General features: G+C 36.1%; 1 protein-coding gene across 6 annotated transcripts in view; it reads left to right on the top strand.

The window, feature by feature from the left end:
* The window catches only part of LOC112047017 (syntaxin-1A), a 109,768-nt gene that overhangs the window by 49,319 nt on the left and 33,951 nt on the right, over positions 1–26,498 (top strand). For all 6 annotated transcript variants that reach the window (XM_052881512.1, XM_024083933.2, XM_024083916.2 and 3 more), the window contains exon 3: positions 9,449–9,548. In XM_052881512.1, coding sequence (XP_052737472.1) covers positions 9,449–9,548 — 100 coding nt within the window. The remainder of the gene's footprint in view (positions 1–9,448; positions 9,549–26,498) is intronic.

Here is a 26,498-nt window from a genome sequence, read left to right as displayed (position 1 = left end):
TTATTTTTATTTTTTTTATTTTTATTTATTTTGGACAGAAAACATTTACATATTAGAGGTTAGTAAAGGCTTAAATTACCATGCAAAGGGGTTAATAAATATATAAACAACAACTCTATCCACGAATTACACAAATTAAGAATAGATTTGGCTGAAAATTGGTGGAGAGGTTGCTTAGAACCGCTGTAGAGTCCGCTGGTATAATTATAAAGTACTAGCAGAAGCTCGCGGTTTCACTCAAATAGTTTCCGTTCCCCCGATAAAACTTGACGGGATTAAATTTTACACTCCCAAAAAACATGGCTTTCTAGTGTTAAATAATTTTCAAAATCCATTTAGTAGATATATAAAGAAGTTACCCCTACAGTACCACAAACTACCTCTTTTTATTAATATTAGTATAGACAACTAGCCGACGATCCGCGGTTTTAACCGCGTAGTTCCCGTTCCCGTCAGAATACGGAAATAAAATATAGTCTGTGACACTAACAAAAACGTGCCTTTCTATAGTGGTAAAAGAATTTTCAAAGTCGGTTTTGTAAATTTTACCTCTTTATTTTAATAGTATAGATATCAGATCTGGATATATATTTAGTAATTACTTAATTTTACTTACTTGTGGATCTATACATACTTAATTTACTAGTTTTTATGAATGTATAAACGTCGCATAATTTGTCCACTTGGATTTCTGTGGCGGAGTTTTGGAATTACGTAATTATTGGCTTTCGCTTGCGGCATTGCGGACAAAGAGAGTTAAGCTAATTGTACAGTTAAAGCCTTTAGTTAAATATTGTTTACTCTGTTTTTGCAAATAAGTACTGTGTTAGAAATTATATGTAGTGTGTTTTGGGAAGTATGTAGAATGGTTTTGAAATTATGTCGATATCAATTATTTTACATTGAAAGAAGGTTTTTAGTCTAAGTTTTTTACATGTGGGATAGTGTTTCAAAGTTTAGTATTGATTTAGAGAATGAATAGGCTCAAAAACTACTGGACCGATTTTAAACATTCTTTCACCATTCGAAAGCTACATTATCCACTAGTAACATATGCTAAATTTTATTTTGGAAAAAATAGGGTTCCGTAAGATATTTGGGTTTTTCGGACACAAGGTGTAAAAAATCAACCAAAAAAGTAGGGTAGAGATAGGTAGGAGAAGGTAGGAGTAGGGTAGGGGTAGGATAGGGGTAGGGTATGGGTAGGGTAGGGGTAGGATAGGGGTAGTTGAAAGTTTACATCGAGTTTCACGCGGACGAAGTCGCGGGCGTCGGCTAGTAGATTAATACTTGAGAAGTTAATTGGACAGAATGTAATTAATTAATTACATTCCTGTCCAATTAACTTCAGTGACTTCTGTGGTAGATCTAGCTTGAGTGGTCAGCCCCGACATGTATAAAAATTACTTACTCTCGGGTATAAATAGTCTTAAAGTTATGTTGATATCAAGTTCACATTAAAAGACATTGTTAGGCCAAGTTTTTCACAATATTGTGGGTTGTGTTGATAAATTTTCTGGTTTTCATTTCACATCACTTGCTGGAGTAACTAAAAAGTTATTACTTTTGTTATTTCAAATCTCGAGCATTAATACAAAGTTGCCAAAAATGTAAAATTCTATTTTGACTGAAAGTTTGCTTGAACATTTTAAAATAGTCTAGTTTGTATAAAATTACTTACTCACGGGTATCATTATGTCATACCGGATTATATTTTGCGATAGATTACGAGCGTCGACTGAACCAACACTTTCACTGATTTCATTAAGCTGATTGACAAAATCAATTTGCGTGCAGTAACGCCAACAGTTTCAACTAAAATTAACAATCCCCTGACATAGTTGCCAGCATTCGACATACATCATATCCGCGCGTTTCATTTGCATGTTGGATACATTTACTGGTCCGTGTGTGTCGACAGTAATGCATTGCAGACGTGTTTAATAACGATTAGGTACACTTGATGACGTTTTCAGGAATACCGCTCTATAACTGTGGCGTGGTGCATCATTTTGAACGTGTTTGTTTTAATTGTAAAGAGCAAATAAATTTCATTGTAAACAATATTAGGAATAGACGGTTGGAATGTGTGAAAGAGGGTATGTGTGTAAATGGAGTCGATATGATAAGTTGACGAATGGATAAGGAAATAATAATGAAACAAATTGTAGCTTTTACAAAACAAAGACTTTATTATTATTATCAAAAGTCTCTATTATGATCAAATCATCAAATCAAATCAACGTTAAAAACGACGACATAAAAATATTTATAATTAAATACATGAAAATAAATGTAGGAAGTAAGGTACGTACGTAACGTACACATGCTCTAAAATAGCATGCTAAAGACGTGCTATTGAGTATGCTCCATACGAGCATGCTTATCATCAGTTTACATTTGCTAGCAATAAGCATGCTATTTTTCAAGTATGCTCCTAAATAAGAATGCTCAAAGCAAACATTCCAATTACACATGCTAATTTGTATCTATCGTACTCTGTCTATAGTAACGTGTTAGACAGGAAGAGATGAAGGTGAAGATAATACAGAATAGCAATGCTGATCGAGTAGCATACTCAATAAGCAAACCTTTTCAAACGCGCTAAAAGCACGCCTCCTTCCACCCGCGCAGCAAGTAGCATGCTCATAACTCGCAACGCTGTTGATTCTTGAGCAAGCTCGAAATAAGCATGCTCATTATTAGCAATGTTGCGATACACGTGCTAATAAGTAGCAACTTCTCAATAGTAGCAGGCTTTTGTGCTTGAAATGAGCATGTGTAACAGTAGCTTTAAAGCATAATCATTACATCAATTGAGAGAAATATAGGAAAAAATATTCAATGAGAATCCTTCAAAGAAGTCTTCAGAGCCTCTGAGTAAGTCTTGAATTCCAAAAATTACAAAAACGCGCATTAGTATGTACTTAATATATGCATATGGTTGTGTACATTAACAAAATTCTTGTATGACGCGGCAATATGAAGGCACGGCAATGGGACGCCCAGCCGGAGCTATGTCGAGAGACGCCGTCGAGACGCTCGGCTACGTAACTCAGCTATGACGCTACATGCGATATTGAATGTTTGCTATGCCCCCAGACTGGGCTATTATTAGTAAGTCCTATTTAAGCATTCTCCTCATGTATACCAAGAGTGGGCGGTGCTCGGCTTTCTACGCTTACGGGGGCGTATTGCAAACATCTATCACCATATCGTTTTCAAATCAAATAGAGATTTAATGGAGTAGACGAAATACGTTTTAACATTATTGCCGTACTTTATTGATTCGTTATGTAGGTACTTTTATGTCACATCACGCGTATAGTTTATCATGTTACAACAGATTGTTTATCGCTAAGTATGTATTTATTTAAATTACCTCCGTAGCCTTGCCAATTGTAGTATTTTATCACAGTTTACAATATACACTTGTACACTAACCATGGTTTTGCCATTGTCATCAGTTTGTTTATTAATTATTTTTTCTGTTGTAGTGGAAACCAATCGAAATTATTTCTTTGACAATCCTGTTATCAGTAATTTATCATTGGCATTGTCATATTTTTGTTTATTAATTATTTTTTCTATTGCAGTGGAAACCAATCGAAATTATTTCTTTGAAAAGTCTAGTTATCAGTAATTTAGTGCACCGGAAAGCTCCGCTACTCGACACGTAGTTTTCGTTAGTCGACTCTCAGCGGTCTCTGAGACCAAACAAGGGGACAAATTAGTATGACAATTACGATATTGATATCGTTTATATTGAAAATATAAAAAAATTAAATAGAGAAGTTTGTATAAAAACAAATGCCAAGTTGGTCCGGACTGAGTTATCGAGTGCCGGCGGCCGATAACTTATCTCGGTAATCTGATTAATTGCTGACTCACCAGTTACCAGTACGGCTCCATCGGTTTCGACCCTCGTATCGCCCCGATCACGGCCATGAACTTCAATAAAACTTGCTCGATTAAACCGCCATAGGAATTAGTAGATACGACGTCTGTTACTATCTACTGGTAAGAAAATCTATTGACTTTCTATAAGCTTTATACTACGTATAAAGTTTATTGATGGTACATAAGTTTAGTATTCAGTGACAGACAGACAATGTTTCTGACAGAGCTCGTTAGGGGAAATATTATTGCCATCTTTATTTCTGCCGTCAATCTGTATTGCTGTACTAGCTGACGCCGCGCGGTTTTACCCGCGTGGTTCCCGTGCCCGTAGGAATACGGAGATATTATATAACCTATAGCCTTCCTTGATAAATGGGCTATCTAACACTAAAATATTTTTTCAAACAAACAAACATACTCTTCAGCTTTATAATATTAGATTCAAATTCGAGCATGACATGGTTGTCAACGCAATTATGGTCTAAGATCCGATATTAGTAATATCTACCCTCATCTGTTATTTATTAGCGTTAAGCAATACATGATAGATACTATTCACAATGACAAATTGCAAATAGGTTGCCTAGTTTAATTGCGGCCAGACACATTTTACATACAAAATCTAGAAAGCCATGAACTAGATTTAGAAAGGGAACTTAATACAGTTAAATTAAGCCTAAAACAAGCTTTCATTTGATGACTAAATAACTGATGAGGGTATGTAAATGATGGGCAGCACTTTTTTGCATTACCTGCGTCCAAGTGTTGTTCTTTTTATGCTAGCCACAAACGGTCAATTATTCTCACGTTTCTGTAGCACCCACGACTAAGGGTAATCGTGTGTTGGTCACTGCGTACATGACTTGTATAGTATGCCGCGTAGGTACTGCGGTTTGCTTTTCAGAAACGTGAGAATAATTGACCGCCAATGGCGACCTTTAGGTGATTGTTTTCCACCTACTATTAGGTGAGTCATCCGCTTGATCTGTCAATTATTAGTATAAAAAAAAACAACGCAATGATGTCAACTATTTAAATATGTAAAAACGAGCATTGTAATTGTGAACTACTCGTACCATGAGATTCTCAAGTGGATCTTCTACATGGATTCTTATTAACTTGTATAACTATTATGTAATACTAACTATACAAAGTTACATTGTTTAACGATGGAAATTTATAGGACGCTCCATCGATCGTTTTACATAAAGCTCTTGCAGCCTTTCTGCTGAAGTTTTATAGCTTTTTTATATTTTGTAAGAACAGCCACAATAGTCTGTTAAGGAGGTATTTTCATTCATAAAATGAGAATACTTGGCCTGGCACAATAGTTTTAGTGAAAAGAATTTTCGGGAATTGGTACCTATATTATTTTTGTGGTAAAATACAAACGTATAAAAGATAAATTATTTTCTTCGGCATTAATACTGATTAAACTGAGAAATAATAAGTTTCATAGTTAGTGTGTCAAATAATCTTATCTGTGCATAATGTTTTTAATTAGGGAATGCACAATGCATACAACTTATACAATGTGGTAAATTCCTTCTGCAATTCAAGTTCGTTCCGTCACTTTGAATATAAGAAAGCTAAAAATGTATGAATTTTATTCCAATTATGTGCGTTTTAAGAAATTAAATATCACGGTGAAGGAAAAACATTGTGAGAAAACCTGCACACCTGAGAATTTTCTTAATTCTCTACGTGTGTGAACCTGAGAATTTTCTTAAGTCTCTCTCTCTAAGCTTATTAGTCCACCACGCTGGCCTAATGCGTAATAGCAAACTTCATACACGTAGAGAATATCTCAAAAAAATGGATATGTACCTATATTAAACCTTGTCATCATCCCTAAAGTAATGTAAAATACCACAGTGTACCTACGAGTATATATGTAGGCGTAGTTTTGTAGCTGGAATGTTGCCAGGGATCCTTTAAACGAATTAACTTTGATAGGCCTAAACTGTTCTGCTATCGTTTGTTGCCTGCGACCGTTACCCAACTTCATTCCTTCCTGTGAACACACAATGTTTTGTGTTTTTACAGTGGAATTTATAGACGTTGTAGGGAAAGCCGCTGAGTGTCGAATTTGACCTCTATTTGTTTGAGAATTTGACACTCAGTGGGTGAATGATCCCCTGGGGGTGCCCCTACTGCGTCTACGGATTCCACTTTTAGATATCCATATCACACAAACAAATAAAAACTGAAAAAAAAAACTGTACAGTCAAAACGTATAGATACGTTTTGACTGTACAGTTTTAATTAATTGCAATTTCAATAAAATCATTAGAAAAAACTACACACGGACGATTTAACTAAACAGTTACTGTGCAGTTATGTAGACAGCAAGTTACGTTACAGATAGTAAAATATATAATATTATATTAAGTTTATAGATCAAATATTACGAGTTACTAAACACTATCCTTAAAGTTTACAGTTTATAACACCCTTAGTGGGCATTGGATTTGAAGTTGGAAACTTGCCAGCTTTTGCTTTACCAAATTGCCGTTTTAAGTCCTTAACAGTTCTGTCGATAGGAGACCACAGATCTTAAAAATTGAAATTCCTTGTTATTACAATATTTATTTCCAGTAAATAATATTGTCTGAGATTCTGCTCCAGAAGCTAAGGCGATCCGTATTTCGAGTCACCAGACCTTTTACTTTTCTTTCTATCTTTATTGTAGCTTGGGGGCTAACTGAACCGTTTTGTCCAATTCTATTCAGTTGTGTAATCTGTTTTAGGATATTGGGCCCAATTTTTTCATGCATGACTATAATGCACAAACTTGTGTAGGTATGTGATATTTATGGCGAGTCAAAGTAGTAGGTAAGCGAAGAGTAAAATTTCCAAATTGAAGCACATTAAGAATAGATAAAGAAAGATATTTAAAATCTAGTAGTGACCTTGTTAAATTTTGCCGGGATATTCCGGGGGAGTTTTTGTTATCGGATGCACCGAGGTCTGATAGATGTCCCACCAACGCCCCGCCATCATCATGGTTTCTTACGTCTTTGATTTTGTCCGAATCGTCATGATTATCACATACTTTGAGCAATATCATGGTGAATAAATATTATGTTTCTGGGCCCAAGGATTACGAGTATAAGGCGAGCCAAATATTCCACGAAAATTAAGTCGCGAGCCAAATTAAATTTGCAACGTTCCGAGATGGAATATATTTCGTAACTGGGAAACGCCCGATAGTAAAAATATGATGTATATCCATGAACTAGCTGACACCGCTCGGTTTCACCCGCGTGGTTCCCGTTCCCGTAGGAATACGGGAATGATATGCCTATAGCCTACCTCGATAAATGGGCTATCTAACACTGAAAGCATTTTTCAAATCGGACCAGTAGTTGGTGAGATTAGCGCGTTCAAACAAACAAAATCTTCAGCTTTATAATATTAGTATAGACAGAATAAATCTAACTTATGCGGGCTACAAGTTTATAACCTGCAGTTGTAACTGTACAGTGAAAATGTTCAGTTAAAACGTCCGTATAGGCAAATTAATGTAATTCGTGAGCTGTACAAAGGTTTTTCTAATGAATTTAATTGAAATTTCGAACAGTTAAAACTGAAGGTCTGTAGCCCGCATTACGTAGCTAAACGCTGGATTAATAAGATCTGGGATTTTCCAATTCCATCGTATCTTGTTTACCTCAAAACTTATTACTCTCGATTTTCCAAGTTGTTAAATATATCCTGCGATACAAGGCTGGCTGCATCTTGTTGGCTCCACTCCAACAGTCAACATTTCTAAATTACGTTCGTCTAAGTCTGTAGATAAACAATCAAGCCGAGCCGGAAAGCCATACAGCCTTCGCATGGACGAGCTAAGAGAACATAATGTTGTGTTGGTGCATTGTATTGGACATAACAATGGAATTAGTGTCACTATCTCCATACAAAAATTGAACATTTTCAGAATTTCAAACTTTCCCAAGTAATTTTTATGACCGAACTTTTAGGTATCGTGTCGAATTATAAACTTTATATAAATATTTTTGCTAACTAGCTAACTATTAGGTAGTTAGCTAGTTAGCATATATATATGCAAAGGAAACATATTAAAAGTTTAAATTTAACTTGAAGAGGCGGTAAATAATAAATAATGCACACACAGAACTGTAATACTCATAAATAAACGTAGATCCTCGCCCAAACATTTATATAATAAATATATCCAATAATGGATGTTGGCGTATTCATATTATGTCCCTGTGGATATTTAATCGAACGTGTAAGTACCTATATGGAATTGCGTTTTGTTGATTTGTACAAGTTTTATAGGGCTTTTGCTATTTCATAATAAAAACCAAAATCAAAATTCATTTAGGTATTTTAAATAGGCTTAGGTTACAAGCACTTTTGAAACGTCAAAATTGACTGTTTATGACTCTACCACCGGTTCGGAAGGCAGGTTCTGCTGCCTGCTGCAAGAAACTCAACAGTTGCTCTTACATTTACATTTGCAAAGTGTTTATTCAGAGAGTCAATCAATCATCAATAAATCAAAATTATTATTATTAAAACTTGTACAAATCAACAAAGCTCTTAGATCCATAAATATAAGCGTAGCAAAGTCCAGAGTAAAAGCTAGTACAATAATGAAATTTTCATCCAGCGACAGTTCTATTTTAATAGGGTTCTGTTTGCGTGTACTGAAAAGACCGTAAAACTCTTGAACATTTTAGTGTCTAGTTAACAAAAGAGTTGGGAGGAGGTCAAGTTGGGTGGTGATGCCTTTTCTTACAAAGGCTTAAGCGCCGGAAACAATTACTGTGATGTAACTTTTGTGTCTCCTTTTCTTTTAGTTTCTTTTTTTTTTCAAGACAGTAGGTCAATATATGGACTAAGTAACTGCGAGTGTACGATAAACTTATCTTCACAGTGTTGTCAATTTTATGTTGTCTTGAGTAAACTAAACATGCGATTTACTTTTTGCGACGAAAAGTCCGAGTACCTTCAATCCAGCAAAAGAAGTACTATTTCTATCTAAAAACAGTCATTATCTATACTTATAGAAAAGAACTATTAGATGCGAATGAAGCAGGCAAAACCCATTATGATATATCAATAAATACAACAATAATTTTAAAAATACGTGTGGCATTCGGTTTCTGCCTCGGTAAAGCTATTGCATTTTTTATCAACTTATGCAATTATAATTATTTATGCAGTATTTTTTTTTCTTTTATTGAATAAACGAGAAATATAAAAATAAAGTCACTTAAATATAACAACAAAAAGACTAAATCAATAAAAAAAACGAACGTTGAGATGGAATCGAACTCTGGTTAAATAAGTTTTGCCCCTTAGTTTCACACCACTTGTCCAGATGAGTCGATATGATGACGTCGAAATGTGTGAACTTGATGCACGGCTTGGATGTTAGGTTTATTTTCGTTACGGATTTTCTTGATTCGCTCGCTGGGCTCAAAGCCCCCAATAAAAGCTAAAAATAACATACTTTTAAACATTATTTAAATAGAGGAATTGTTAAAAAGTGCTTATGATATCTTTCTTTTTGCAGGTGGAAGAGATACGAGAAATGATAGATAAGATTCAGGCTAACGTCGAAGAAGTGAAAAAGAAGCACAGTGCCATCCTATCAGCGCCACAATCAGATGAAAGTAAGTACCACAACACGCCACACAAACGAATAGACGGAGAGCCAGCGACAGCTAGACCTTCGTCATTTTTTAAAAGGTGAAAGTTTGTCAGCCCATGCTCCTACTGTAGATGAGTACCGTAACCAACTGGAGTTTCGACCGTAGTGGCTTTGGGAGATAACAAGTTTCATGGATCCAGACCCTCAACCACCTAAATATAAAGTACTAGCGGACGCCCGCGACTTCGTCCGCGTAAAAATTGATGTAAACTTCTCTACCTTTACCTTACCCTGCTCGTAAACCTACCCAACCCTACCCTACCCTACCCTACCCCTACCTTACTCCTACCCTACCGCTAATGCTTACCCTTCCTTCCCCCCACCTTACCCTACCCTAACCCTACCCGTAACCTATCCATACCCTATCCTACCCTACCCCTAATCTACCCCTACCCTACCCTTACCTTACTCCGACCCTACCGCTAACCCTAACCCTTCCCTACCCCTACCTTATCCCTACCCTAACCCTACCCTACCCGTACCCTACCCCTATCCTACTCCTCCCCTACCCTATACGTTCCATATCCTTCCCCTACCTCTACCTTGCCCCTACCCTACACTACCCCTAAATTATCCGTACCCTACCCTACCCTACCCTACACTTTCCCTAAATTACCCCTACCCTACCTCTATCCTACCCCTTCCCTACCTCTATCCTATCCCTACCCTCAGCAAAATTGGTCCAGCCTTTTGTGCGTGGTGCAATGACCAAAAGACTATAATTTCCCAAGCGACTTTTATGCTAATACTATAAAGAGGTAAAGTTTGTGTGGTTGTCGGGGGTAATCTCTGGATCTACTGGACCGATTTGGAAAATTCTTTTACCAATAGAAAGCTACATTATTTGCGAGTGTCATAGGCTATGTTTGGTCCTCATATTCATACAGGAACGGGAACCACGTAATCGAAACCGCGGGGCGTCATATAGCGGCATTTCTGCGACTTTCAGAAATTTTGTATTATCTCCAAAACTATATAACTAATTAACATACTGTAAAGGGCAAATCTTATCTCTATAATATCCTTGTGATTATTAAATCATTTATTTTGATAAGGATTTAAGTTTAGTTGTGTAAATAATGACGTAAACCTTAGTTTAAAATTTAAATAATTTATTAAAGTACTAAAGGTACTATATCTGCTAAAATATAAAAGATAGATATATGGTGTCGCGGACTTTTTTGTAGAACTTTTAAAGGTTCAAAAAGCCTCCATACATTTATTTCAGTTATACGCAATGGTTGAGGCAGCGCATGCGAAAAAGTAAGTTTTTCGGTCTGACCTGTAAGAGAAAACCCGCGATATCTCAGTAGTTATATATGATAGAAATATAAAATATAGCCTATAGCACTCCCCGATAACGTAGCATTCTACTGGTGAAAGAATTTTTAAAATCGGTCCAGTAGTTCCGAAGATTACCCCATTTCAAAAAATTGTAACAAACTTACAAACTTTACCTCTTTATAATATTAGTATAGATAATTTTACCAATGGATATCCCCATTCGACCGACACTTAGCTTTATGGCATTCCTTCGCTAGAGATCCTTAAAGTTTCAAATTAAATAGTGTTTTTCGAAGGGTTGCCAAGAAGCTAAGTAACCGGCGACTGGGGATATAATTTCTCATATTACGCCGAGGAAAACATAAAAACATTACACTTTATACTTAGACGGTTGAGGGTCTGGGTCCTTAAAACCTGCTACCTCCTAAAAGCTACCACGGTCTAAACTCTTGCTATAATTGGTTACTGTACCTACTTATGGTAGAAGTATGAGCTGACAAACTTTAAGCTTTTATAAAATGACGAAGTTCTGAAGTTCACGGGCTCTTAGACTAGAATAAATCAAACGCGAATACAAATTGTAACCAAAACGAGAGACTTCAATCATACCAGAAGAAAAATATAAAGCAGCAAACAAAAATAGCAACATGCGAAATGTTCATTCTCCTATTTGAATTCTTATTACGTTAAAAGGGCAATTTATCAGGATAAATCGTGCCCTTTAAAGATCTCCCGTATTACGGTATATATTAAAGGTTATTGTGTAGGCGACTGTTGAAGTTGAAGTGTATCTAAAAATAATACCTAATGATTTGTTACCCTTCAGTGAACGTCATTGAAGAAGGTTGTAGCAAAGTTGCAGCGTGGGATGGGGAAATTTGTTGGCTTAAGTGCTTATTCCTGAATTACATTAGTGTTCCGAGTATTTCGGGAAATACCCAGAATTGTTAGAATGAATCATCACCGGGCTCGGTGAATAAATACAAGTACTTCTATGTATAGAAAGAGACACAAACACTAATAGGTTGATTTGTATTGTCTCTGACTGTAACCTAACTTTATGACTGTCAGCTAAAGGATCAGTTTTTCGAGTACTATTATCTATTTTTATAGCCTACCATGCTTTTGAATATTTTTTTAAAGAATTTTTGCCATTTCTTGAAATATGACCAATATTACTGTTCCCCTCATACTAGTCGGAAAAGACTGTGTTTAGGAGTGGGTACGACAAATTTTCAACGGGCGGGGATCGAACCACCACCCCTCGGTGATGAGTCCGGGCCCTTTGCCGTGGAGCTATTATGGCTCTATTAAAATATTGTCGGAGACAAGTTGATATCAGAAGTGGATTTAAAGAGCAAAACATAATCCAAACTTTTTAATATATTAATATAAATTTGAAAGTGTGGGGTGGAACTACTTCCCCGAAATGGGGGGTGGAAGTTTGTATGAAGCATTTGTAGGGTAGGGTAGGTAGGGAAGAAGCGTACTAAAGTTAAAGCGAACCTTGACTGAGTCCGCTAGTTATTGAATGAAAACCTATTAGGTCTATCAATTCCCACCAAGAATGTTACCAATAAACCCTTAAGTGGCAGAGAATAAGCTTAAACGGTATACGGGTTAAGGATAACCTTTAAAAGTATTTACCACTCCCCTTCTCCCCGCAAAGCCAAACCTTGACAGATCCCACCAGAACAGCCCTGGGACACCCGTTTTAATATAGAACTAAGCCATGTTATATAGCCGAGAACATTTTCTCCAACTACGTTTTCCCAACAATATAAACATCAATTTGTCAGCCTTATTAGCAACTTCAATGTTGCGAGGATTAGCTTTGATTCATTATGCCAAAAAATACCGCCAGTGAATAAAATTCGAACGGCTTTTATAGTATGACAAATGATGTTGTCACAACATAGAGTCAAGCTCCTTAGGTTACTTAGCGAGGGACAAAATTACGTGCGAATGGAGATTCTTTATCACCGTGATACAGCTTTCCTATAATTAAACTGTTGCTATAATGTATTTTAGGCTGAATTTACCGAAAAGTTTTTTATTATTGACCACCCACGGTTTCACCCGTATAGCTCTCATTTTCATAGGAATACGGGAATCGAATATAGCCTATTATTGTCGCTGATAAAGTAGCTTTCCATTGGAGAAAGAATTTTTTAAATCGGTCCAGTAGTTTCGGAGCTTATTCGTGACAAATAAACAATCAAATCCTAATTGTTGTGTAAGCTTAGATTTTACATATTAAACCAAAAGGCGAACTTTTTTGTTGTGTGAAGAGAATATTTATAGAAAATTTATTTCCTCCAATAATAATTTTAGTTTAATCTATAATGAGAAAATTAATATACCTTGCAACTAAGTGGAAAGGTATCGTGATATTGACGTCGCGTCGCGCCGATGAAATTGATTAGAAGTTGGAAAGTAAAGCCTCTGCCTGGGCCTCGGAGGATATTAGCTTATACCCACATCCGGCTCTGAGTCCGTGGGTTCGCTTGCAATAAAATATGGAATGTTTTATGTGGAATCGGATATTAGGATTTGCTTGTGGCGTTTTTCAAATTGATGTATTTTTATTTGTTAGTCGGTGGCTGTATTACGTTTTTGAACGCGAATATCTCTTTTTAAACATATTAGGTTAGAAACGACATTTAAAACTGCGATTGAGGCTTTAGCTCCTCTCTAAAGCCTCAATAGCTCTGTGGTAATTGCTAAGTGATTCATTGAATTTCAACATTGAAATTAATGTTAATTGAAATCTAGAATTAGGTTTTGTTGAATGTTGATAAGTTATTATAGAAAGTGGTTTTTGTATTCTCACTTCATTTTCTTAATTAATTAAAGCTTTAGTTCTTACTCATCTTTCATTGTTCATTATCACCGATTTACATGATACATAATATTTTATGAGCATAGTCTGTGTTCAAATTACTGTCAAATTAGTTGTCTCGTGGAGTGTCGATGATTACAACTTGACCCGACTCAAATTATCTCTGATTCGTTATACAGGGTGCTCGGTAGTATTTCACATAACTTCAACTTTCACTAACTTTAATTAACAGGACCACTTATAGGAACAGAACTGCATGTCTAAATTTTATTAACTACAAAAACAAACATGTTTTCATAAATAGTAATTCAAATAACACCGACTATTGATGTAACAAAGCGACGTTTCATTTTAAAATATAAATACGTCGTTACGATAAGGATGCGATGCGTATAGGGGACACGTTTTAAGATTGATTTACAAAAGAAATATTTTTTACTTCGAAAATATTCATTTTAGAACACACGTTCCTTGAACATTTTAATTTTTTTTTAAGAATATAACCCTAGAGTTATAGGAAATACTCCCGAGCACCCTGTATATCAATTTTCACGACGCCGTGGTTCTTCACGCCTCCAATGTAGACCTTCATCGACGCTTATATTGAGTTTAGATAGCTATATAATCCACAAATTACTGTAGTTTACATGTAAACGCTTTTATGTGGATGTACGAGTCGTGTTTTTGTTCGTTTTTTTTCTGGTAGGCTTCGGACGAGCTAGTTACCTATAGTACCGTCAAGTGATTTAGCGTTCCGGTAACATGCCGCGTAGAAACTGCCCGAGGCATGGGTAGAATAACTTGAAGAGGTTTTACTAAACCTCTTCCAAGTTAGCCCGCTTCTATGTAACAGTAACCTCTATTTGTTTGAGAAATACCTCCTGAGGTGCCCCTACAATGTCTATGAATTCCGCTGTTAGCCTGCATCGTCACATAAAACATCAGGTGAGATCGCGGTCAAGTCTTTAAATAGAACTTGACATTAAATAAAAAAAAGAATAAAAAGTATGTTAGTAAAATATAAGCAATTTTTTATGAATTTTCCACGAATTCCCGTAGGTCGCTTTTTCGAGTGTGTTTGCAGTGTGAATATTATAGTATGAAATATTGTCGAAGGTTGGAAGAGGTATTTTTGTATGCTCTCACGTTTATTTAGGTAAAACTAAAAGTCGTGTAAATCTTTTTCAACCGAGAGCTGGTCGACATTTTAAGGTCAATATTTGAGGCAAGTTGAAACTTTTTCCTGAACCTCTCGTATACTACCCTAACCCAGAAATAACGACCTGGAGACGTTGATGCGCTAGTGCCCTGTCTCTAGTATAAAATGTCGATGCTTAATAGCCCTCTAATAATATTTTTTAAAATATTTTCGATGGACATAGTTGGACCTATTACAGTTTTGTTATGACCCTAATGTATACTTATTGTATACATTAGGGTCAGTCCAGGTTGCAATAACATGTCTAACAATTTCAATTTGATGAAATTAACTGGCCGCAACAATATAATTATTCGAGATATACCTAGCTATCGTTCTATATCTACATAACTTCACCTAAACCTATATTGTTGTACTTGGAATATTAACAAGTAATCAATCAATTTCATTGGTTATGAATTAATAATTATATGAAATCAATTTGAATATATTGAATCTTATAATATGGTTTATCAAATATTATCTATACGTATACATCTATACTAATATTATAAAGCTAAAGAGTTTGTTTGTTTGATTGATTAAACGCGCTAATCTCAGGAACTACTTGTACGATTTGAAAAATCCTTTCAGTGTTAGATAGCCCATTTATCGAGGAAGGCTATAGTCTATATTTTATCCCCGTATTCCTACGGGAACGGGAACCACGCGGGTGAAACCGCGCGGCGTCTACTAGTATAATATAATTTTCTAAACGTCTGAAACTCTACCCAAGAAGCAAGCTTCGATGGCTTCAAAACTAGGACGCATCCAAGAAAACTCAAAAGGAAAGCTATTGTATGAGCGAGTACGATAACCGGCTGGATATTTATGAGATCAATAAATTCAATAGGAAAAGACTCGACTCTAGAGGTATAAAAGGTATCAACAAGTGAGTCAAGGATTCTAGAAATGGAATTCATCTTGAATCAAAGTAGCATATATCTTGTGTCCGATATGACTAGGTTATAATCTACAGCTCGTATGGATTAACTTGACACCTGGCTCGAATGATGTTTGTACTGTGTATGTATGGTTGTTTGGTAGCCAGGTGTCAAGTTATTGCGCACGGGTTATGAGGAGTTTGCTTGTAAGATTAGTGGCATGTATTTTCGATTGTTAATTTTAAATGAAGAATTAATAAGGTGTTATGTTAATTGTTATCATAAAATAGCAAAGCTTGTTAACGGAGCATTAGAGATGCTTAATAAGTCTATGATGGATTGACTTTAGATTCTTCCATATTCTTTTATTCTTATTCCAGAATGTTTGGCATACCATCTTATATATATAACCAATAAAGGAAGAGAGAAAACTACTTGTCGTAAAAATTTTGTTAGGAGTGGATACGACAGTTGTACATCGGGCGGGGATTGAACATAATATGTCTTGTTATGTTGTGTTTGGACTTAGCCGTATGGACTGGGAAAAGAATTTTCAAAATTGGTTAATAAATGACGGCCTCCGTGACGCAGTGGTATGTGCGGTGGATTTACAAAACGGAGGTCCTGGGTTCGATCCCCGGCTGGGCATATTGAGATTTTCTTAATTAGTCCAGGTCTGGCTGGTGGGAGGCTTCGGCCGTGGCTAGTTACCACCCTACTGGCAAAGACGTACCGCCAAGCGATTTACGGTTCCGGTACGATGCCGTGTAGAAACCGAAAGGGGTGTGGATTTTCATCCTCCTCCAAACAAGTTAGCCCGCTTCCATCTTAGACTGCATCATCACTTACCATCAGGTGAGATTGTAGTCAAGGGCTAACTTGTAAACAATAAAAAAAAAATTACGAAGTTATGAGGTAACAAACATTTAAAAAAAAAAACATACTCGTCGAATTGAGAATCACCTCCTTTTTTTTAAGGTCGGTTAAAAATCGTAGAATTTATTTCATATAGTTAGTATACATTACTTACTCGTGTATTAAAATTTCATTCCGTAGTTGGACTCGCGTGGCATAATTACGAAGAGAGGGCTCGCTCGCATGACGTGGACGACCTGAATTTTGAAAAGAAAACACTCTTTTATAAATTAATCCGTGTTACAATGCTTTAATGGTAAAAATGCTCGAGTTGAAGATTCCACTCCAGTTTTAATTATAATGGTTTTATGCTTTACCCACCTTTTCTGTTATTTTAAATTCTCTGTTGCGTTGTCTACCGGGCGGAGCTATGATATCAAAATGATATCAAATGAGACAATGAGAACTCTTTACCTTCTATGTTTTATTATTATATAATAATCATCATCATTATCATCATCATCATCATCATCATCATCATCATCATCATCATCATCATCATCATCATCATCATCATTAACTGTTTCGTTTTTAAACACGAGTCTCGTCTCGAATGAGAGGGGTTCTATTAATTATCGGTGAAGGAAAACATCGTGAGGAAACCTGCATACCAGAGAATTATCTTAATTCTCTGCGTGTGTGAAGTCTGCCAATCCGCATTGGGCCAGCGTGGTGGACTATTGGCCTAACCCCTCTCATTCTGAGAGGAGACTCGAGCTCAGCAGTGAGCCGAATATGGGTTGATGACAGGCTAAAAGACCACCACGCTGGTCTATTGCGGATTGGCATACTTAACACACGTAGAAAATTAATAAAATTCTCAGGTTTCCTCACGATTTTTCTTTTTACCGTTAGAGACACTTTTTTAATTTGTTTAAGTACACTTACCTGAAAAGTTGTAATAGCATGCCCCGGACTGGATTCGAATCTACTCTCTCCGATTCCAAGGTAGAGGTCATATCCACTGGACGCTATGTTCTATGTAAGTCAGTCTTTGCGTCCAGGAACAATTTATTTATAGCCATAGGACGTGAACGTTTTGGTATTTAGTTATTATGGGGTAGCAGAACCAATTTGTTCTGCACAATTTAAAGTCGAACATTTATGGTACATCGAAGTCAAATCAATTAGAAAACACAGTAGAAAGTTTTCTGAAGCAAATGAAATAGCGTTTCTTTTTGGATGAACGTGCCAAAGACGCGATAAGGAGTTATAAAGGAAATTAAATGTATACAAAGTTGAGTAAAATTAGGGTCCAATCAAGATAACTTAATAGATTGACGTAATCTTTGTATAATAAGTACCTTAACCTTAAAGCGGGCCGTAAAATCTCATAAAGAGTAATTGATTTCTATAAAATACGTACATTAATTTTCAAAGCTAAAAACTTGGAGTGAATGAGGTCTGTAGAGATATTAGGACTTTTTTCTACTAGAAATTTCTCAAAGACAGTCCAGAGTTGGGAAATCGCCAGAGGTACACTGGAGGTCCAGGAGTGTCTTGGAGGTCCATCGTTCCCGGTCACATTGATAGAGATAATCACAGAATCAATCATCTTAATCCTGCTTGCCGTTTAGTGTGTTGGGCTCCAAAAAACTCCTTATAATGGTAGGCGTCCAGATATCCATCAAACGCATCATTATACTTTGTATAAAGTCACACAAGTGCTTTCACTGTTCCGCACGAATCCACCGTAAACTTGAAAATCCGTTCGATGCGGATATGTGGACGCCTACCATTAGAAAGTGGGTCTGTAGACTGAAATGAACCAATACAATTAGGCTAATGTAAATGGCGATGATGTCAATAAATATTAGGATAAAATACGAAAATGTAAATAGATATTGAAAATTTCAGCAACTTTCATTGACCATGAAAAATTAGAAACGAACAACCTACATTTATGTTTTAAAGTTTACTTTCCGAATATTGACTGAGCTTGATTGATGCAAACTTTGTTTTGTGGCAATGCTATGCAGCGCTCAAAGCTCAAGGACGGAGTTAGCAGTAAAAGCCGATGAAAATTGTTTAATTGTTCAGGGTATTTTTGTTTACACGTGGAGAAGTAGAGATTTTTGTGAGATATTGGTTGATTGGATGTTTGATGTTGAAGTGAATCTGGTAGCCTGTAAAATTTGCAATACACTTTAATTAAATTCTATATTGCAACAGAAGCGTAGGATATTATAGGCGTATTTTTGGACATGTTCATGTTATGAGCATTAGTCTATGTTAAGTTATAGTCTTCATGTGTACTGTCAAACGTCAAATGTTAATGTCATTGTCAATGTTTATGTGACAGCTTGTGTCGTGTCAATTACTCATCTTACTGAACCTGATTATATTAAAGTCAATAAGTAAATGCCGTTTTATTAAGGTTATAATTATATCTTCCAATATCCCAACATAGTGTCAGAAGTGGGATACGAACTCACGCTCTCAAATTATGATTATATTTTTCGGCGCCCTATAAGAATTTTCTGCTATATTAAATAATTGACTAACTATACTATTACTCGCTAGAAACAGATGAATCCAAGCAACAACGTCATTCAAATCTGACAGAAACTCTCTACGCACGTTTTACTCCGAAACCGGAGTACTCTCAGATGTTGACTCTACAACGTCCAGTTGCGATGTCATTCACTATTCACTAATCATAATGAACTTTTTTGAACTAACGTCTGTTTCTATGCAATACTTGTCTGCTCCAATTAATTCAACGATTTCACTAGGCAAAGTACCACAGCCTGATACCGTAGACACATTATGGCTAACGTTTAATTGAGAGACCGCGACCTCTACACCTGCATTGCTTATTAGACTGTCACATACAGTAGGTACGTATAGTTGTAGACTTCTACGTGGTGTGTACCCATGTACACACCACGTACAAGTCTGAGTCACCACTTGAAATCTTCATATACATAAATGCCACATCACACTAATATTATAAAAGCGAAAGTTTGTGTGTAAGTGTGTATGTTTGTTCCTCCTTTACGCTGCGGCTTCTGAGGTTATTTGGCTGAAATTTGGAATGGAAATAGATTTTACTCTATATTAACACATGGGATTTTTGTACTTTCATCCTGGAAAAGTCTATGGTTCCCGGATTTGTGAAAAATTGGATTCACAGACGAAGTCGCGGGCGTTCGCTAGCATAGTATAAATGCGAAAAGTCATTCTTAATGAAATCTCGAAACCAGCTTGACGTACAAAGATGAAATTTAGGAGGGAGGTAGTTTATAGTTAGTAGGTATCCGCTAAGAACGGATTTTGAGACAGGGTCGGATTACGGGGGTCGAAGGTCTGACGAAGTCGCGGGCGTTTGCTAGTTAAATTATAAAATGTAGCTAGAGAACTACATTTTACTTAACTTGAAGACAAATTGTAGTAGGTACGAATCAAGTACGAATATGATTATTTCTCAAAACTGATTCAAATTGTCTGGTTTACATATATTCAAATGGTCAGCATACGCCCCGCGGATTCATCCGCCTAGTTTCCGTCTTGGTGGGAATACGGGGATAAAATATAGCGAGGAATAGCCTATGACACTCACATAACGTGAGATCCAGATACAACCCTTACAACCCTTACAACCTCATAATCTGTATTTCTTTATAAAATTAGTATAGACAACAACCGAAGCCGATTGTTAACCATATTGATTCCCAAAGTGGTCCATATGGACCCCTTAGGGTCCACTGGACACTCGACAGGGATGTAGGTTGGCGTGACAAAAATTCGGACATGCTGCAAAGAGTCCACCAGAACCATCTGGACTTCGAAAACTGTCTATGAGAAAACAATGTTTGGGAACCTTTGTTTGGTTTTCTGAAGCGGGAGTGTATCATCACGAACAACTTCCAACTCCAAACTTAAGCTAATCTAAGAATTTTGAAAGTGTTGAGCTCAATATTTCATAGCTCGCTCCTCGGCCCAGAGACCCACTAGACCGACAACACAGTTCTCTAGTTTGACAAAATCATGTCTTCAAAAAGTGGTGTTAAAGTTTGAGTTGGTCTATTAATCCTCTATTATCGCAAGAACTCAATTAGCGTTAGCTTTCTACGCACTACACTGGGTAATGAGCGTTGTTTAGCGAACATTTTCTCTTGAAAAGTTTTCCGTCATTTCTCTTAAGTTTTCCGTCAGATGAGTACCGTAATACAAGACTAATGACGAGGTTAGTTTTAACTCGGAGTAATCTAAATTGACGTAATTTTATTCAAATACGAATCTATACTACTATTATGAAGCTGAAGTGTTTGTTTGTTTGTTTGATGAATCGCAGAAAGTACTGGTCCGATTTGAAAATTTCTTTTAGTGATACATAGCCCATTTATCAAGGAAGGCTATAGGATATATACTATCCCCGTATGCCTACGGGAACGGGAACCACGCGGGTGAAACCGCGCGGCTTCAGCTAGTATAATATATTTTTAACCTTTTCATTTTTAGGGTTCCGTAGTCAACAACTTTGCAATTTACTAAATGGTGTAAATTCAATAAAAGCTTGGTATATCACGGTTAGGTAGTGATATATACGCTCTTTAGACTCACAAATTAAATAACATGGCAGTGGTTATACTATTATACGCTATTTATACAAACATATTGAATTAATAACAGCAATAGTTACGTAACAGAATGTGTATTGTATACAGAATGAAATGCCATAGAATGAGTCTTAATTTTAATTAACGTTACTTTTATATCGGAAAATCGAGTTTATTTTATAATATTTATATTTGGTAGGTATAACAAGAGGTAAAGCACTTTTCACATATTTACCCCCAATATTTAATTGGCATTTTTGTATAAAAGGAATTTATATGGTAGAACAACTTAGGGATGATGACAGTTTTTTAATTTGTATATTACCATTCGTTTCATGTAGGATGGTACTGGTGACAGTTTGATTCACTCTTTAAAGTTTGCCGCGATTTAATAATACGTATTATAAACGTCATACAGGCGACTGTCACCGTACCCATGCTATCTGAAAAATACTTTAATTAGGAATATGCTAATAATAAAGCAATTTTGTAAAAGTTACAGAATATCTGCGATTATTTGTGCGTATGTGTTCATAGTTCATTTACTGAAAAATGTCACGTTTAATGTAAGGAAGCTAAAAATGTATGAATTTTCATCTAATTAGAATAAAAGATTTTAAGTAGATTTTGAAATTTTTTAATATTATTTACGTTCCAAACATCCAGAAAATCTTTGTCTTTAGTTTACTACTGACCCTATTTACCAGAATGTCTCATAAAAATCAATATATTCAAACCCAGTCATCATCCCCATTATGAAATGAATGCGAACAAATTCATCGGCTTTGAAAGTATCAGTAAGTGGGCTTAGTTTCTAACTGGATTAGCGTCTCTCATGTGTACGTAATAGACTTGTGCAAATACTAGTACTAAAACGCTTAATAATAACAAGTAATCTAATAAGTCGGACAACACTTGCGGTTGGAAGATAATTTGCTGTAGTTTGTTATTCAGAATCCACTTGCTCCTTGGAATCCTTAGGGTTTAAATGGACTGCGTTAAATAGTTTCAGAATGTACCTACAGAATATGGTATTGTACATGAAAATTAAGGGTATTATCTATATATATGCATATAAAAATTAATCCTTAAATCCCTTGGTCACGCCATCACGCGTGAACGGCTGGACTGATTTTACATTTTTTTTTTAAATTTGTACTGACAATAACAAATTTAAAAAAAAAATGTCTCTCTAGTCTAGTTCTTATGACAAAAAACTTAAAAAGTTGAAGGCAGTAGGGGTAGGGTAGGGGTAGGGATGCGGTAGGGTAGGGGTAGTTGAAAGTTTACATCGACAGCTGTTCATATTGTTTCCTTAGAACTTATTCTTCGAGTAATATACTGCAAGAAACACGGAGTTTCTGAAACAAAAAGCAAACAATCAGAGTGGAATACGTGACTATATCTCAAAGGCAATCCCGCTATCATGATATTATTATCTGTAGATGTCGTCGATTTCGTCCAATAACAAAATAATATCCACGCTTTGTAGGTAAGTTGACGGACAGACCGTCTGATTTCTTGTTATTTGTTGGGATTTAACCAATGGGGATATCCGTTGTTGTTTATTTATTTAAAACAATACACATTGTTGACAAATAATAATATATAAATGATAAATTCTGGCATTGTCAACATTTATTTACTCCAATTTCCTAGAACCGACATGCAGCGTCAAACAGTAATAATTTATGTTTTCGGATATAAATTATTATTGGACGCCGAAATAAAGATGTTTGAGAATTTTTTTTTCATCTCTGTCCTGATATTTTTCATTTTATTTTTTCCCATTATAATACAAAAAAACTGTTGATTCTTGAGCACGCTCGAAATTAGCATGCTCATTATAAGCAATGTTGCCATACACATGCTAATAAGTAGCAACTGCTCAATAGTAGCATACTTTCGTGCTTAAGATGAGCATGTGTAACGGTAGCTTTACGGTGTTTATTATTATCTTTTAAAAAATAGATTTTTAATGGGTTTAAGCTCTATAACCCCTCCTAAAAGGAGGATGGCCTATCCTTGTGGTAGGTCAATATAGAGTGATAATGATGATGATGATTTAATGATTGTTTTTATGGCTTCTGAACAGAACGCTTATGATGCTGCTTTACGGCTTATTTTTAAAATGGGTTAAGTATTTTCGAAGCGGCCTTTTTTATTGTTGTGGCCTGAAACATCTGGTTTAGTGCGGAATAGAATTAATTATTCAGTATTGTAAAGTGGTTTTGTTAGAGCTACGAGCTTTTGCATCACATTGGAAAAGAACCGTAGCAAATATTGCCACATTTATGATTGAAGAAATTACGTGGTATTAATTTAATAGTCAATTACTTAGGCCGCTGTTTTCTTGTTAAATATAAGGCTTTTTTATTCGTTATCTACCCATATCCGGCTCGCTGCGGAGCTCGAGTCTCCTCTCAGAATGAGAGGGGTTGGGCCAATAGTCCACCACGCTGGCCCAATGCGAATTGGCAAACTTCACACACGCAGAGAATTAAGAAAATTCTCTGGTATGCAGGTTTTCTCACGATGTTTTCCTTCACCGTTTGAAAAACGTGATGTTTAATTTCATAAAATGCACATAACCGAAAAGTTGGAGGTGCATGCCCCGGACCGGATTCAAACCTATGTCCTCCGAATCGAAGGCAGAGGTCGTATCCACTAGGCTATTACGATATAATGGTACGATTTTTATTAAAAAAATGTAAATATTTTACTGAGTCAAAGCCATTTGTATTTCCTGTTATTAGTTATTTAAAGAAGTTCAAGAGTTTCATCACATTACATACAGTCGATTACACTTTAGTGTCTAGATAAAATCTAAAGGAATCTGTAAAAGAAATTAATCACGTTTTGTGAGAAATTTGTATCTATCTAACTTTCTCGAGCGCCCTACAAAGGCTTTGTTATCTCGCCGATTTCTTGGGCAAGTTTTTCATCTGGCGAGCTGTATCGTGCGAGATCTGGGCGGGCGAAGTTTTATCTCGAGATTTCCTCGTGTGCCTCACTCGCACATCCTCGGACGGTCGAAATATAAATTGTGTTTCTTATCGTTTGATTTAACTTTATTCGTGCATCCTTGAACCGTTGGGGGTGTGGTTCGTTCAATGACGTGCAAGTAAAAGATTTTTGTTATTTTATTGGTAAGCCCATACAAATTTAATGATTTGACGAATGCAGCAAATTACAGCAAACGATGACGTCTTTTTGCTGTAATTATTATGGAGCGTTTTTGAGAGATCCACGGCAGAACTAAAACTATTAGAATACTCTATACGTATATCTATACTAATATTATCAAGAGGTAAAGCTTGTGGTATTGTAGGGGATAATCTCTGGATCTACTGAAATAATCTAATATCTAATCTATATTATAAACACGAAAGTTTGTATGTTTGGATGTTTATTACTCTTTAATGCCGTAACTACTGAACCGATTTGGCTGAAAGTCGAAATGGAAATAGATTTTACTCTGGATTAACACATAGGCTCTTGTTTGTCCCGAAAAAATCCATGGTTTCCCGAGATTTGCAAAAAACTGATGATTTTGAATGGTATGAATGTTTGTTGCTCTTTCACGCCGCGACTAAGGAATCGAATTAACTGAAATTTGAAATAGACATAGATTATAGCTTTGATTAACAAATAGACTTTTTATCCCGAATAAATTCATAGTACCCGCGGGATTTGTGAAAAACTGAATTCCACGCGGACGAAGTCGCGGTCGTCGGCTAGTAAGCTATATTTATCCACGTAATCTCACGGGAACAGGAACTACGCGGGCGTAACCGCGGGGCGTCAGCTAGTACTCTTTTCCATTAAATGATGATACTCTAGTACGTAACACAGAACTATACATATCTGAGTCTGTTCAAAAGAGCTTAAACCCAACATGACTGAAGCGCATTTTGAAATTGGGTTTTATGAACGCCGACCTAGATTTTGGGCTGCGACGTTGTCGACAACACGTCTAGTATATCCTCGATGTATTGCTGCTCGCGGAACACAATTTAGTTGCAGCATTAATCATGTCACGTTTCGGCATTTCATCTGTCGTGTGCGTACAGAGTAATGGTAAACTTGATGCATAAATTACTATCGCTCTACGTACATTTCAATTTATTTAATCGGTTTAACTATATATGTATGGTAATTAAATCTATGGGTTCAACAATTTTAAGTCAATGGATTCAATAATTATTTTAAATGCTGTTGGTCAGTGTCATTGTCAATATTACCTTCATATATTGCTGCTCTTTTAGATTGACAGGGCAGCATTATATCATGTGCTACAGAGTAATAGTAGGTATGGTACATAAAGACTTGATGAACTGCACTCATGCTTACTGAACATTTCAATTTATTTAATCGGTTTAAGTACAGATGTAATTAAATGTATGGGTTCAATAATTTTAAATGCTATGGTCAGCGTCATTGGCAACGTTATCTTCATATATTGCTGCTCTTTTAGATTTACAGCGTAGCATACATGTGGGTACAGAGTAATAGTAGGAATGGTAGATATAGACTTGATGAACTGCACTCAAACTTACTGAACATTTCAATTTATTTAATCGGTTTAAGTACAGATTTAATTAAATGTATGGGTTCAACAATTTTAAATTATATTGGTTAGTGTCATTGGCAACATTACCCTCATATATTGCGGCTCCTTAAGCTCGACTGGGCAGCATTACATCATGTGCTACAGAGTTATAGTAGGTATGATACATAGAGTTGATGAACTGCACTCATGCTTACTGAACTTTTCAATTTATGATGTAATTGAAGTCGTGATAGCCCAGTGGATATAACCTCTGCCGCCGATTCCGGCGGTGTGGGTTCGAATCCGGTCCGGGGCATGCACCTCCAATTTTTCAGTTGTGTGCATTTTAAGAAATAAAATATCATGTATCTTAAACGGTGAAAGAAAAACATCCTAAAGAAACCTGCATACCAGAGAATTTTCATAATTTTCTACGTGTTTAAAATGCCAATCCGCATTGGGCCAGCTTAGTGGATTATTGGCCTAACCCTTCACATTCTGAGACGAAACTCTAGCTCAGCAGTGAGCCGAATATGGCCGAATATATTGATAACTATGATAATATGTTCTACAATGAAAAATTCTAATTGTGTAATTATGAAACTAGTTGTATGTCTGTGGTAAAGCTCTCATATATTGCTGCTCTGTCGACCTCTACAGAGGCAGCGTAAATCG

The sequence above is a fragment of the Bicyclus anynana genome, chromosome 5 (assembly GCF_947172395.1).
Source record: "Bicyclus anynana chromosome 5, ilBicAnyn1.1, whole genome shotgun sequence".
Taxonomy (NCBI): domain Eukaryota; kingdom Metazoa; phylum Arthropoda; class Insecta; order Lepidoptera; family Nymphalidae; genus Bicyclus; species Bicyclus anynana.
This window is presented reverse-complemented; position numbering and strand designations above follow the sequence as displayed.